Source organism: Anas acuta, chromosome 16 (assembly GCF_963932015.1).
Source record: "Anas acuta chromosome 16, bAnaAcu1.1, whole genome shotgun sequence".
Taxonomy (NCBI): Eukaryota; Metazoa; Chordata; class Aves; order Anseriformes; family Anatidae; genus Anas; species Anas acuta.
In genome coordinates this window covers 15,914,206-15,927,332 of record NC_088994.1, presented here as the reverse complement: position 1 = coordinate 15,927,332, position 13,127 = coordinate 15,914,206, and the positions used below count along the sequence as shown (strand labels likewise).

Sequence of the window (13,127 nt, the reverse complement as noted above, 5' to 3'; positions counted from 1 at the left end):
GGGATGTGGTGACGGCCCCACAGCCTCGGGCACGGCCCCACAGCCTTGGGCACGGCCCCACAGCCTCGGGCACGGCCCCGTGTCGTGGCCCCGTGTCGTTTTCCACGGGGCACTGGAGCCTGGTGGAATCACATCTGGAGTCTAGACTCAGCGGCTCTGTGGGCCGGGCCTGGCGGCCGCGCGGTGCCCAGGCCCCCGCTGCACACTGTTTGCTTAGCTGGAGGTATTTAATTGGAATTAAAGTGGCCCCTCTTGTTTTTGCGGACAGGGCCGTTGGAAAAAGGAGCTGTAAGTCATAGAAAACATCTGTAGGAGCCCGCGCGGGGTCATTAGATGGCAGAAGGCGAGGCGCCACTTTTAGTGCTCGCAGCCCAGGCGGGGAATAATGGCTCAATACGGCTTTTGTGGAGGGGCTGCCAAGCCAGCAAACACTTTCTATTTATTCTGGCAGTGGGCACGGCCCGAGGGATGCGGGATCCTCTCTGCTCGCCTGCCCCGAGGCGGGCAGGGAGGACACTGCTGGTGCCGCGAGGCGCAGGGCAAACGGCCCCAGCAGGAACCAGAGCTGGGTGCAGTGGCCACGGCCCCAAATATTGGTGCTGTGGCATCGAGGCCAGGTTGGGGCTGGGCAGAGCACTGCAGGAGGGGAAGGGGAGGGCCACTTGGGTGCAAAGATAAGGATCCCAGACCCCAAGGGGGGGAATAAAGCTGCTGGAAGGGCTCGGATGCTCACCCAGAGCTCACGCACCAGGCTCGAGCAGCCCCAATAACCCCCCCGGCCCCGCTTCCTTTGAGATGGTTTAATATGAGAGAAAGCAAATGCACAATACAAAATTTAAAAACCGGCCTGTGGGGTGCCGCCCGCCCGCCCCGTGCCCCCAAAGGAGCCCAAGCGAAAGGGAAGGGGGGGCTGCACGGCCCCCAAGGGGGGTGGGGAGGGAACAGGGAGGGGGGTGGACACGCGGCGTACATCGATGCCCCCCACCTGGGCGGCTGCTCCGACACACACAACACGATGCTCTGGCACAATTGTCTCGTCGTCTGTCACTCGAGGGGGGGTCTGGAAGGGTCCCAGCCCGGCAGCGCCGAGCCTGGCCCCCCCGGGCAAGGTCACTTCTCCTTCTTGTCAGCTGCTGTGGGCTCCTCTTTGGAGGCCCCCGGCGCCTCCTTGGGGGTAGAGCTCTCCTCGTAGCTGGGGACAGAGGGACGAGAGGGGTGCAATTAGCAGGGGGGAGCCCTGCCCTGGGGACAAGCACGTGCTGAGATCAGCCTGGAGCACCAGGAGGGCTTGGTACAGGGGGGGGGCAAGTCGGTTCTGTGCCTGGGAGCTCGTCCCTCCAGACTGATCCTTGCTCCCAAAAGCACAGCTGGGCTCCCCAGAGGGCACCAGGCTCTCCACGTGGGGCTGAGCACTGATTTTTGAAGGGGGGGCTGCAGGAAAAACAGCAGCAACACCCCCAGGGCCACGCTCCTCTGCCTGCAAAACCCCCGCAGCACTGCCCCGGGCCCTAACGGAGGAGATTTGGGAGCACAGGGGGCAGAGCCGTCAGCTCCTCGCCCCCCCTTTGGTCCCCCCAGAGGAGGAGAAGGGAGCCCGGAGCAGAGAGGCGAAGGCTGGGGAAAGGGGAGAGGCGGGATGAGCCCCTACCTGGCCAGAGCGAGAGACAAAAAAAGGGCACCGTGCTCGATTGCTACATGGCACTGGGGCTTTGCTGCCGGCGTCGGCGGGGGCAGGATAATTTCTGCTGCATGGAATCAGCCAGGCTGGCCGGCGAGCCGGACACGGTGGGGAAGTGGGTGAGGCGCGGCGTGTGCGGCAAGATTTCAGCAGAGGATTCATAGCTGCAGGAGGAGGGAAGCAGGAAGGGAAAAGGGGGAAGGACAGGGCAGAAAGGAGAAAGGGGGAGAGAGAGAAAGAGAAAGAAAAAGCAGAAGAGTTTCCAAGTGAGACAGCTGAAACCCCAGCACCCTGCACCGCCAGCCCTGGGGGGGGGAAAAGGGCTGAGACCCCAGGAGGAGGCAGCCCCTGGGGGAGCAGAGGGGGAGAAAAGAGGCTCTGGTGCAGCTGGAGGACAGGGGGGGCACGGCAGGGGAGCAGCTCAGAGCCAAGGTCAGGATCTGACCATCCTCACCACAGCACCGAGCTGCCCCCAGGCTGAAACCCCCCCCGTGTGTGCAGGGAGCTGCACTGGGCAGCGAGCCCAGTGAGCAACTGGGAGGAGTGGAAACGTTGCAGGGGAGCTACACCTGGGGGGGGGAAATTCCTTGCAGTGAGGGACGAAGCCTGCAGGCAGGAGCCCTGCCACGTCCTGCTTCCCCCGACAGCACCTGGAGCCATTTCCAACCCCACAGCCCCACTGTTCGCCCTGGCAGAGTTCCCTCCCAGCAGCAGGCAGCGCTTTGGGGGCATTTTTTCCCCAAAACCAGCTGCCAGGCTCCACGGGGGGGTGGGTTTGCAGCCCCTCAGCTCATTTTTTCCCTCCCCCCCAGTTTTGTTTTCCTGGGGCAGGAGCAGGGAGGTGCCGCTGCGGGCGGGTGAGTCAGGGCGCACGGGAGAGCGGCTGCAGGAACCCAGGTGCACAGGAAGGACGAGCCCAGGACACTCGGTGCCTGCAGCAGAGATCGTCAGAAGCCGACATCAAAGCACGGGGCAGGTGCTGCAGGGCTGGGGAGCCGGGCCCAGCTGACAGCCCGGTGGGAACACGCATACCTGCGGCTCCCAGGGGAAGGGAGGAGGCTCTGGGGCAGCCCCACAGCCCTCACGGAGCTCAGGCTTTGGTTTTCCTTCCCCTCCTGGGCAGGCTGGGGGCTCGGGCTGGCCCCCACAGGAACCCCCAGGAGCCCTGGATGAATGCTCCCTTCCCTGCTCTGCTTCAGGTGCCCTCAGCCACGGGCAGGGAACAAACATCCCCGCAGCCTGGGGCTGTGTGTGTGTGCAGGAAGGGGCAGCCCAGCCTTTTTGCCAAAAAAAAAAGCCTTTTTGCTGCCGCTGGGCGATGCCTGGAGCACAGCAGAGATCCCTTTTTCCAGCTCCTTTTTTTTTTTCCCCCCCCCCACACATCTGCAGTCCCAAGGGAGCCAGCTGCAAAGCGCCTCCCCTACACCCCAGCGGGGAAGCCGGGATGTGCTCGAACCAGCCCCGGCTGCTCCCGCAGCTGGCTCCAATTCCATCCTCCCCCACCCACGGGCGCTGGGACACACAATGACCAAGTCTCTCTCGGCACCAGGTGCGCGGTCCCACCCTCTCCCTTGCCTGCCAGAGCAGGGGAAGAGCTCGGCAGCTCCCAAAACGCTGCCTGCCCCGTTGGGTAGGGCACCGAGGGCTCCCGGGAGGTGGCAGGAGCCAGGTTCGGCGTGTCCGAGCACACACCCGGCTCCCTCCGCCTCCGCAAACGCGCGCACGCACACCCCGAGCCTGCCCAGATGAACCTGTCCCTCCAGCTGTGCCCGGGCGTGGGAACATCTGCATGCTTCCTGTGCTCCAGCGCCGTGGGCAAAACAGCTCCGACCCCCGCCGAGGCCCACCTGAACATTTCGGTTACTTCTCCCTTCGCCAAGGCCACAAGCAGGGGGAATCCGATGCACGCGGGGACCAGGTACAGCAGAGCAGGCTGCCAGAGAGAAAAAAAATCGATTAAACCCAACCACAGATAGCCCCTCGGGAGGGCAGGGCCCTGTCCCCACCACATCTCCGCTGTGCAGAGAGGGGAGAGCCCCAGCAAGCTGCTCCGAGAGCCCAGCAGGACAAAAATCCTGCCACAGGGACCCAAAGTGGCACAGAGGCTGCCTGGCAGAGGGGTGCCAACCTCCCGGCTCGTGGTGGAGGTGAGCGCTGGGGTCACAGACAGCACCCAAAAGCCACCCGTAAGCCAGGCTGCCTGTGCTCACCCACAGCTCAGCGCCTTCCTGGGCACCTCCACGGGCTCCAGGAGAATCTGGGCACCCACTGCGGGCTGTGAACACACCGAGAAACCCCACAGGGCAGCAACAGCACCCACAGAGTGCTCCTGGAGCCCCCCACTGTGCTCCTTGGGTGCTGAGGTGCTGCTCTCAGCCTGAAGGCTCAGCTCCAGGCAGACCCACGGGGGTTTGGAGGAGGGCAAGGCACAGGCAGGAGCTGGGAAAGTGAAGCCAAAGGAACATCTGCTTTTTCCTGGCGTGCCTGGGACGCTTGTGGCCAGGCTGGCGCGTCCGGCCGCGTGCCCCCGTGGGGCAGAAGGGCAGGGCTCACCTGGGCGTGCTTGAAGATGTGCATGATGAAGATGGTCAGGCCCAGCCCGAAGATGTAGGCCACGAAGCTGGTGTAGAAATACGTGTGCGTGTTCTTCTTCAGGCTGGAGGGAAGGGAGCAGAGCAAGCTTAGTTCGGGCTGTGGGATGCCAGTGGCTCAAAATGAGCTGGCCCAGCTGCCCAGGACATCTCCCATGAGGTCAGGGTGCAGGGAGCAGAGCTCTGCCCGGCCTCAGGGCCAGCACAGAGGCTGCCACCAGCACAGCCCCCGGTCCTTTTTGGGGCTGGATGGGGTTACAGCCATGTGAGGTGGTGGGGAAGGGAAAAAGCTGCCAAATCCCACTGCTGGGTGGCTGTGGGGTGCAGGAGGCAGTGCTGGGACCCAGAGGAGTCCCAGAGAGGATCCCCCCCCCGCTGTCCTCCCCCCGCTGCCTGCTCGCTGCACGTGGCGTTTGATCGCTGGGATTCCCAGCAGGTGCAGGCAGGATGTGGGTGGAAACACCTGGAAGTGCTGGCAGGGAGCAGAGGGGCTGTGCAACAGCGACAGGAGCGGGGCCACGGCGCTGCAGCTGCACGAGGCAGCCCGTTCCCAGCAGCTCCCGAGCCAGAGATGTGGGGCTGGTGTGGGGCAAGTGCTGGGAGCTACGCCCCAGCAGCAGGTGCAGCCGCCCTGCGTGGGAAGGAGCTGCCTTCCCCCGTGGGGACAGACACACGAGCAGCACCCCAGCTCCGTCTCACTTTATTTCCACTTCTCCTCCACGCCACGGCAGCACGAATCCTGCTCCTTGGGGTCAGGGAGCCTGCGAGGTCCCTGGGTGCTGCTGCCCCCCCCCTCTCCCCATGAGCAATGCTCACGAGCTCAGGATTTATCCCCACGCCCAGCCCTGCTCATTTCTGCTCTTCCAGGAGCTGCTTCTTCCAGCTGCTCTCCTGCATCCCCACCCCAAACCTCAGATGAGAGCACACAACCAAACTCCTGGCTTCCCCTTCCCCTTTTTTTCCCCCTACAACAACAACCGGAGCGCGCTGCAAGACCCAGCCTGTGCGGGACCCTTCCCCACCACCCCCTCACCTGATGTCAAAGCGCAGCAGCAAGGCGATGAAGATCCCTGCAGGGAGAAGGAGAGGATGGAGGCAGAGGAAGGCAGAGCCTTCAGCCACCCGCGGCCGTGCCTGGGCTCACAGTGCCCTCTCGTGGCACCGGGACAGCACCGGCACGGCCCCGACCCCAAGGGGAGACCCGGGGGGGGGGGGGCTCTGGCACCCACCCACGCAGCTCCCAGCCCCGGTGTGAGGCTGGGGGGGCTCCAGCACAGCCAAAAGCACAGCACAGGGAGTGATCCCCCTGCCTGGGGGGGCTCCCCGTGGCTGTCTCGCTCAGTCCTGGTGACGTTCTCCCCCTTGTGTCCTCACCTGGGATGACAATGTCTCCCAGCCCCAGCATGGCGAAGTTGTCGGCCTCCAGACCCTTCTCCAGCAGGTCCTGAGGGAAAACCACTGCAAGCAGAGAAGGGCAGAGCTCAGCACCACCATGCCTGGCCAAATAGGATCAGGCAGGACCCCAGCCCCATCCCAGGCCCCCTCCCGCTCTCTCCGGGGCCAGCCCCGGGCACTGGAATGGGAAACCTGAGGGATTTGGGGCCAGCCCCATGCACGGGTCTCGGCTACAGCTCCCAGAACCCGAGCCACTGCCTGCTCCACCACCCCCAAATTCACATTTATTTATTTTTTTTTAAAGCAGCTGCAACTGCACCCCTGTTGGGGGGAGCTCGGGAGCATGTACTCACGTTTTATCGGAGCCTCGAACGATTTGGCAACCGTCACCATCACGTTGGTGCCAAAGACCTAGGGGTGAGCAGAGGAGTCGGGGTGAGGACGGCTGCACGGGGACACGCACACCGCGGCATTTTCCCCCCAGCAGTGCTTGGAGAACCCCTCGAGCCCTGAGCAGGCTGCCTTCAGCCTCGGGGAGCCACCGGTACAAAGTCTGACGGGGTGCAGGGAGCTGCCTGCGGGTCCCAGCCCAAAAGCCCCAGGGACGGAGCAGTTGTCAGTGACGTTTGCTCCAAGGTCAGTGCCTGTTCTGCACCGTCAGCTCCAAACACCAGCACCTCTGCGGATGGACTGTAAACACGGAGGTCAAACACCCCGCTCTGCTCCCTTCCAGCTCCAGGCCTGGCTGCCCAGCAGCAGGGAGATGAGCCACACGCTGGTTAACGCCTACAGCCCTCAGCTCTTTCAAGAAAATCCTTAAAGCAAGCTCTGGTCTTTGCCACGGAGCCACAACACTCCGTGCTGGCACCAGGTAAAAGAATCTGGTATGATTTCTCCCCAAATCTACACAGGGGAAAACACTACCATCAGCACACCAAGCAATTCCACTTCCTTTCTGAAATTCAACTCGGATCTCTCTCTGATTAAATCCACGCTAAGAACCAAGTGCCTGGTCCCTGCAGGGAGCAGCTCCACGTGGGGAAGCCGACCTGGATGGGCAGCAGCAGGGCTGAGCAAAGAGGGTTGTGTCCTGCACGGCTCTGTGAGGACGCTCACACCCCAAAAACAATGCAAGGCGCTGGGTATGTGAGGTCTGCAGGCTTGCTGCTCTCTTGCTGGGAGCACTGGAGGTGGCACAAGGACGAACAAAGCACAGCTGAGATCTGTGGAACGGGGAGCACTGGCCAAACACAAAAACACCGCAGCCAGGCTTAAACAGGACAGGATTCCTCAGGCATCTGTGGTGCTGCTGGACAGACCTCAAGGTCCACAAGCTCTGAGACATGATGAAACAGTGATTTGGAAGGTGAGACGGACAGGAAAGACTGAGGAATACAGACATTACACAGGACTCAGGAGAAAAGGAACCAGAACCGTTGCAGAAAGATAAGGGAAACCTGGGAATAAAGACACGGGAGGGCTGTGCTGGCTGAGGGAAAACGCCTGGAGGCCCTCCAGCATTTGGTTCTCGGTGCAGAACAGAAGGACACCGAGGAAGCCAGCTGATGCCAGAGCTGAGGCACCGATACAAACAGGAGCAGCAGAGCCCAGAACAGCCTCATCCTGCAGCCAGGCACCGGGCAGCTCCTAGGAACGCAGGTCACCAGGACGGGACATGCTCAACACACGGGCAGCCTACAGCAACCAGGCTCCCCGACGAGATCCCTGCAGCCCTGAGCACTCGAAGCCAGGAATTTAAAAACACAGCCATTTGCTGAGCCACGTTCGGCCTCCGTTTGATTCTGTCATCCCCACCGCACCCCTCCGGGCTGAGGAAGTGGAAATCCTGACTGCGAGCGTGTGTTCAGCCAGCGAGCTGCCTCCGAAGAGGCACGAGGCCACGCACATGCCTTCCGCCACCGGCTGCAACTCGCGTCCGCCCTGGGGAGTGCTCCCGTTTACCCAGAAGACGTCGTAGATGAAGAGGCCCCCGAGCAAGATGCAGCCGGTGCTGACGTTGTTCAAGTGCAGCAGCTCCACCCCGTTGAGGGAAAACGCCAGCCCGAAGAGATTGTTGGCGATCCAGTGCTGAGGAGGACACAAAAAAAGGAGAGGTGGGATCCCAAGGCAGGTGCAGAGCCGCAGCCTCACGCCTTGCCCAGTCCCTGCCCCCCCAGCAGGCTCTCTCACCTTCCTCAGCAGGTACCAGACCCCGACAACACTGCTCAGGGCCAGACACACCAGATCCTTGGTGTCGAACTCGTAATTCACTATTTCTGCAATAAAAGAGAGAAGTCAGCCACGGGGCAGGCCTGGCAGCTTCCCCTCCTGTGGAGGAGGGCGAGTTCACGGCGGGGCAGCACCACAGACCGCAGCGCTCGTGCCCCAAAAAGGGGAATCCTCCCCTAAAAATGGCCGTGCCCACAGCCCCCAGGTCCAAATGACGTGTGAGCAGCCTGCACTGCGAGACAGACCTCCTCCTTCAGCCAGATTCTGCCACAAGGACAGCATCTGCCAGCCTTCTGTCAATAAGGAAATTGGATTCAGGCTCTCTCCTAGGGCAAGGAGGGGCAGACCTGCTCCCTCTTCCTGCACCCAGTTAACTCCTGGTGGTAACATCAGAAGGTAAGGCATTTAACACCAGCCACGAGCCCCGATCTGTAACTCTCTGGGTTTGGGAACTCCCTGACAGGCAGGGATAAAAAAAGGGAGAGTGCTGGTGTAAGACAACACACGTCTGTGCAGAGCTGGCAGCACTCACGCTGGCTACAGAGGCACAGCAAGGAGCAAGAGGAAAGTCTTTGGGGAGGTTGTTCAGAAGGGCTGAAAGTCGAAACAAGTAAAACAAAACAGTGAAAGGAGAAAACATTCAAAAACCTGGAAGGACTGGCAGGCTAACGTACCTTCCTTGCTCTCCCCGGAGCCCTGGGTGAAGAGGAGCTGGTACTGTTTATTGGGGAAGTTTGCAGGGAAGAATCTGTTCATCATGGGGCTGGGAAAAGAGAAAAAAAAAAGTTGCAGAGAAGGGCAGTTCTACAGAAACCCCACCCGAGGCACTGCCCAGCACCTCCACATGAACATCGGTCCCCTCGCAGGGCAGGGAAGTCTCAGGGTTTGCCATGTCAGGGACTGGAACGAGCCCCAGCTTGTCACCAAGTGTGGGAGCTCGTCCTCCCCCAGGGGAGGATCCACGGGCACGTCAGAGTCCCCAAACGCTCTAGGGAACAGGCACAAAGCGCCTCGTATGGGAAGGGAGATCCCAGCCCTGATGGGGCTTGCACTGTGCCCCCAAAAAGCCTCTGGGCACCCAGAACTGGCCGGGCCACAGCTCTGTGAGCGAGCTGGGAGCAGGGCATGAGCCCAGGCAGAACGGCAGCGCTGCTCTAGGGAAAGCATCTGGTCCCCAGCTCAGGAAACAGGAAACCAGTTCTGCTTTTCGGTTACTGAAACAGCCCGAGCTTTCAGCACCTTGCACCAAACACGAGTGCGAGATGTTGGGGACGTTACGGAGAGCTCCAGCTGCCCGTGCCAGCTGCTGCAGGAAGGGAACTGCGGTGCTGGGGAGCTCGGCCCTCCTCGAGGCAGCTTCTCGGGGTGGGATGCTGGCTCCACCAGCTACGAGCTCGGAGCACAGCACCACTGGGACTGCTGAGCCTTGGCCTGCCCCAGCTCCTGCAGCAGGACGGGCTCGCAGCGTGCTCCAGCCCTGCCTGCCCTCCAGATCCACCGAGGGAAAAGCCTCCAGGAGCTGGGATTTGGCTCTGCCACGTGGTGACGGTGCTTTACGCCACCGTGAGATCAGCTCAGCACCCTACCTGATGGTGTGGGACAGGGCGAGGATCCCCAGCACGAAGAAATACATGGACAGCAGGAGGTTGATGTACTCTTGAGAGAATATCTGCAAGGGAAAACCACGGGGAGGGGGTTAGTGCTGTGTTCTCCTCGCTGATACCGAAGGGAAGTGCCTCACTGTGACCGGCAGCTGCTGCGGCGGGGCTCCATGGGGATGGGAAGGAGCTGCAATAACCCAAATCCTCGCCCTGCTGCTATAAAATATGTTGGAAATAGCTGCCTGCTCGCAAAACACACGAGCTGTGGCACACCTGCGAGCCGCTCAGCTCAAAAAATAACTCCTGTGCTGCAGAAAGGAGGGCACGGCTCCCCCGCCAGGTCCCCGCAGAGCGGCAGGGAGCGGGGCAGCATCCGAGCGCTCCCTGCTCCAGTTTTGCGGGGCGTTATTGGAGCTCCTGCCCCTCAAAACACACAGCTGCTGCTCGGTTCAATCCCACGCCGTGATTCAGAGCTCGCTGCACCCCTGGAGAAGTGATTTGCCACGGCCAGAGAGCCGTGGGCCCTCCTGCTCTCCTGGGAGGAAGGGTGGTGGGGCAGCAGAGCTTAGGGCACAGCACAGACACTAAAAGGGAACACCACAGACCACGGGGGCACACTGCACGTTCCTAAACTCTTTCCTGGCACCTAAAGAGGATGCTGGCGGATCAGGGGGCTGCCCCAGTGCCCCCTCCAGCAGCAGCGGGGCAGATTTACTCCTTCACTGCTTTCCTAGCGTTAGCCTGAAGGAGGAGCTGCAGCCCCGTGACCCCACTGGCAAATCCAGGGGGAATTCAACCGGGGGAGCAGGAAACACTGCTGGGGAGGCCAAATCCTGCCCCCCCCGCCACAGAGCTGGTCCCCACGCAGCCTCAGTGGCCTCCACACAGTTTTTCCCCATGGCACAGACCCATGCACAGTGCTGCCAGCCCGCAGAGGCTCAGGCAGGCCGGAAGCCACCTGGGCTGGCTGCTGCCCGGTGCCCGCTATCAGCAGAGATAAGGCTGTAAATTCAAATATTTCTAGCTCGGTACAATAAACCCCACCTCCTCAGCTCTCCCCAGCAGGCCAGGAGCCAGGCGAGGTGCCTCTCTGCGGCCCCAAGCTACCCAAAGGCTGCGCAGCACGGGGAGAAGGCACGTCCCCTGCTTGGGGACACCGGGTGCCTTCTGTCCCTGCACCAGGGAACCCAGCCCCGTTCCTGGGGTGCACTCACTTTAAAGAAGAGGTAGAGCCCCAGAAGGGTGCAACTGGCAACGATGGGAAATCGAGCAGCATCTCGGCTGGTGATGGTCTCCGGCATCTCCGAGGAGTTCTGGGGAGCGAAGGAGAGGACACGAGCGGGTTAATGTGACCTGTGTTGTGCCCTTGTACCCGACAGACCCTACAGGGACCCCGCAGGGCTCCGCGGCAGCACCGCGGTGGCTTTGTGGAGGAGAATCCCAGCAGCTGGCCCCCTGTGGTCCCCAGAGCTGGGGCTGCGTCACGGGCAGAACCCAGGAGGGGAAAAACAAACCTGCATCCATCCTTCCCGGGGCTGCTCCAGCTCCCTGCGCTTTTCCTCTCGGGAGGGGAGCGGCGCTGCCCCCCCCTGCACTGCGTTTTTCCCTTTTCCACCCAGCGCAGAGCTGGGCCCCTGGCGGCTCCTGCCAGCCCGTCCCCATCTGTGCACACCATATGGCTGCTGCACTCCCAGCGCCGCCGCCCTCCCGCCAGCCCCTCGGTCCTCACCTCGCTGCTGGGACGCCCCCTCCCCACCCCGGGGGTCCCCTTCCTGTGCCCCCAGCCCCGCTCTGTGCTCCCTGCGGGCGGACACCGGCACCCAGCACCTGTCAGGGCGCCCGGCCGCAGGAGCCGTTATGCAAAGCGGCTCCATGGAAGCACTGGCAGCTCGGGAAGGGAAACACGGGCAGGATCACGGGGATCACGGCCCCGGTTACCGGGCTGCGGGGAGCTCCGGGGCACCACCGGGAGCCCCGGGGACAAATAACAGCAAGAAGCCAGGCTCGGGACGCAGCCCCCTCCCTGAGGCGTTGTGGAGCACAGGGGGGGGGGAGGTCCCGGGGCACCGGGGATGGAGGAACCGGGTCACCGGGGGGGTACCGGGGGGGCACCGGCAGGGGGTTACCGGGCACCGGCAGCTCCCCGGTGCCTCCCCCGACCCCCTCGCAGGGCACAGCCCCAGCGGGCCGCGAGGAACCGGTGCAGCCCCCCCTCATCCCCGGTGCCCCCCCCCCCTCCCGGTGCAGGCCCGTTACCGTTAGGCCCGTTACCGTTAGGCCCGCCGTTACCTTGCTCTTGGCGCAGCTCACGGAGCGCAGCGCCCCGAAGAAGATGGGCAGCAGCGCCATGAGGACCAGGCTGCCGTAAGCCAGCGCCATGCCCTCGGGGGTAGCGGGCGGCCGGGCGGAGGCGGTGGCGGCGGCGGGGGGCGAGGGGGAGGCCCCAGGCCCGGCGCTGCCGTTGAGCGCCGCCGCCTCCTCCATGGCGCACCGACACGTCCCCCGTACCGGCCGGAAGTGCGTCACGCGTCGCGCGTGCGCGCGTGCGTGCGTCACGGGCACGCCGGCCCGCCGCGCGTTGCTAGGAGACCGCCGGTTGCGCCCCCCCCCCACACCACCACACAAACACGCCGCCATTTTTAATGCCGTTGTAGAGCTGTGTGTAGCTCTAAATGGGCCTCCGGTACAACGCCAAATAGCCCCAGAGTTGTCTCTAATAAACTGTCAGATCTACCTCCAAGTACCTCAGTTTTGCCTCCAAATATGCCTCGAATGCACCTCCAAATTTACCTCCGAATTTCTCTCCAAATACACCTCCAATACATCTCCACATATCCCTCCAAATACATCTCTGAATGGTCCTCCAAATAACTCCAAATAACTCCAAATGGACCTCCAAGCTTACCTTTAATAAACCTCCAAATCTACGTCCAAATACCTCCAAATGTACCTCCAAGTACACCTCGAATACACCAAATATGCCTCGAGTACACCTCCAAATTTACCTCCGAATTTCTCTCCAAATATACCTCCAATACATCTCCACATATCCCTCCAAAGACATCTCCAAATGGTCCTCCAAATACCTCCAAATAACTCCAAATAGACCTCCAAATAGACCTCCAAATTTACCTTTAATAAATCTCCAAATCTACCTTGAAATACCTCCATTTTACCTCCAAATGTATCTCCAAATACACCTCGAATACACCAAATATGCTTCAAGTACACCTCCAAATTTACCCCCAAATTTTTCTCCAAATATACCTCCAATACATCTCCAAATATACCTCCAAATACCTCCAAATAACTCCAAAGAGACCTCCAAATTTACCTCTAATAAACCTCCAAATTTACCTCCGAATACCTCCATTTTACCTCCAAATCTACCTCCAAATCTACCTCCAAGTACACCTTGAATACACCAAATATGCCTCGAGTACACCTCCAAATTTACCCCAATATTACCTCCAAATTTTTCTCCAAACGTACCTCCAATACATGTCCAAATGGAACTCCAAGCTTACATCTAATAAACCTTCAAATTTACCTCTAAATACCTCAATTTTACCTCCAAATGCACTTCTAAATGGACCTCCAAACTTACCTCAAATACACCTCCAAATTTATCTC

General features: G+C 61.2%; 1 protein-coding gene across 4 annotated transcripts; it reads right to left on the bottom strand.

Annotated features, from left to right (window-relative positions):
* Positions 1 to 785: 785 nt before the first annotated feature.
* On the bottom strand, positions 786 to 12,146 carry HM13 (histocompatibility minor 13). 4 transcript variants are annotated; one of them, XM_068700388.1, is made up of 13 exons: positions 11,784 to 12,146; positions 10,709 to 10,807; positions 9,480 to 9,562; positions 8,568 to 8,656; positions 7,855 to 7,940; positions 7,627 to 7,752; positions 6,018 to 6,075; positions 5,644 to 5,727; positions 5,303 to 5,339; positions 4,232 to 4,334; positions 3,430 to 3,611; positions 1,649 to 1,842; positions 786 to 1,192 (listed from the first exon to the last, which is right to left on the bottom strand). In XM_068700388.1, the coding sequence occupies exons 1-12, from the start codon at positions 12,129 to 12,131 to the stop codon at positions 1,692 to 1,694; spliced, it is 1,446 nt and encodes a 481-aa protein (XP_068556489.1). In that variant the 5' UTR covers positions 12,132 to 12,146; the 3' UTR covers positions 786 to 1,192; positions 1,649 to 1,691. The 4 variants fall into 4 exon arrangements, with proteins under 4 accessions (XP_068556489.1, XP_068556491.1, XP_068556490.1 ...); XM_068700390.1 differs by having other exon boundaries at positions 3,526 to 3,611; XM_068700389.1 differs by lacking the exon at positions 1,649 to 1,842.
* Positions 12,147 to 13,127: the final 981 nt, after the last annotated feature.

Excerpts from the sequence above, each read along its gene's own strand:
- HM13 (XM_068700388.1), bottom strand. The coding sequence starts at position 12,131 with ATGGCGGCGTGTTTGTGTGGTGGTGTGGGGGGGGGGCGCAACCGGCGG. Across the intron at positions 8,657-9,479 it reads GCCCTGTCCCACACCATCAG|CCCCATGATGAACAGATTCT; the intron begins GTAGGGTGCTGA and ends CTCTTTTCCCAG. Across the intron at positions 7,941-8,567 it reads CTCCGGGGAGAGCAAGGAAG|AAATAGTGAATTACGAGTTC; the intron begins GTACGTTAGCCT and ends CTTTTATTGCAG.